Source organism: Penaeus monodon, chromosome 25, assembly GCF_015228065.2.
Source record: "Penaeus monodon isolate SGIC_2016 chromosome 25, NSTDA_Pmon_1, whole genome shotgun sequence".
NCBI classification, from domain to species: Eukaryota; Metazoa; Arthropoda; class Malacostraca; order Decapoda; family Penaeidae; genus Penaeus; species Penaeus monodon.
In genome coordinates this window covers 13,136,689-13,138,050 of record NC_051410.1, presented here as the reverse complement: position 1 = coordinate 13,138,050, position 1,362 = coordinate 13,136,689, and the positions used below count along the sequence as shown (strand labels likewise).

At 45.3% G+C, this 1,362-nt stretch overlaps 1 protein-coding gene across 3 annotated transcripts in view; it reads right to left on the bottom strand.

The window, feature by feature from the left end:
* Positions 1-238: 238 nt before the first annotated feature.
* LOC119589053 overlaps positions 239-1,362 on the bottom strand; it is a gene marked incomplete at its 5' end in the record, with an annotated part of 5,931 nt that continues 4,807 nt past the window's right edge. For all 3 annotated transcript variants that reach the window (XM_037937628.1, XM_037937629.1, XM_037937631.1), the window contains 1 exon segment: positions 239-1,294. In XM_037937628.1, coding sequence (XP_037793556.1) covers positions 254-1,294 — 1,041 coding nt within the window.

Sequence of the window (1,362 nt, the reverse complement as noted above, 5' to 3'; positions counted from 1 at the left end):
TAAGATCTTCACTTTGGTGTGGACAATACAAATAATTAAAAGAAAAAACTGTGAATACTGAATATATTCAGTAAATACCAACATAATGGTCAATGATGTGAATATGCAGTGTAATTTATGATACTGCCATGGAGTTAAGAGAAGGATATTGATATACTGTACACATAATGGTGGGGAGGATAGTCACCTTATGAAAACAGACTGGGAAATAAAATGTGCACATTACATATGGACAGGGTGTAACTGAGAGTAGTTAGGGGATAGTGATGTTGTGCACACTAATAGTGTCCCTTTGGGCTACATCACAGGTTAGCTTCATGCTATGCCCAATAACTTTTAGTGCCCAATCAGGATGTAGGAAACTAGGAGGATTTGGGGCATAGGCATGAGTGGGCAGAATGCTGATGGGCAGCCTCACCTGGTCAGTGGTGGGGGTATTTGGCGTGGGTGTGTCAGCAGGACTGTCGTAAGGGGAGACTGGCTGCGTGGGAACTTGAGCTGCTAAATGTTCGCTGACGGATCCTTCCACACACCACCAGCCCTGATAAAGGTGCGGGTCTGTTCTCCAGTCATAAGTGTATGCACCTACTGGTGGGTCGTCCAAGGGCAGGTCTAATGGGAAATCATCTAGCATAAGGCGGGTTGGATGAGGGGCATTTTCTATATGGTCAGTACACTTAGTTATAATAGGAAGAGGAGGAACTGCTGCAGGTTCTGTTTGCAGGTTATGAATCTCCTTAGTCAATGGTTCAATTTCCACTACTGGTACTTCACTTGGTTTAGGTTCATCTTCAGGAGAATCATCCATAGGAGGCACATCTGATGGGGGTGTATCCATCAGGGGAACATCTGATGGAGGTGTGTCCAATTTATTTTCTGTAACTGTTCGTCCCTGTACCTCAGAGCTGTTACCAAAACTCCTAAGTTGAAGAAATCTTCGACTTGCTGTACTACTTGCACTACTACTGCTTGTACTGTTTTCTTGATCACTATTATTTCCATCACCTTCTGGCACTTGTTCCTGAGTCCTCTGTGCACGTTCATGCCAGTGTGCAAGAGCAGCATGAGCATAATAATAATATGGATTAACTAATGGGTCAGGGTCATCAGGTTCCGATATTGGAGATTCTGGCACAAATTTCACTGGTTCCGGATACAATTCATGAATTGGAGTTGAAGTCTCTGGTATTGGCGGTGCTACTGGGAATGTTACTCTTGGGTCTGGCGGATGGTGTCTTTCCGTAGGCTGTATCGGCTGCTGGTGAGAGCTGCCTTCGCTGAGTGGAGTGCTGGCCTGGGGAGGTAATGTGAATGCTGCAGCAACTGTGTGGGGGGTATGGTAGTGATTCCTAGAGGGCATCA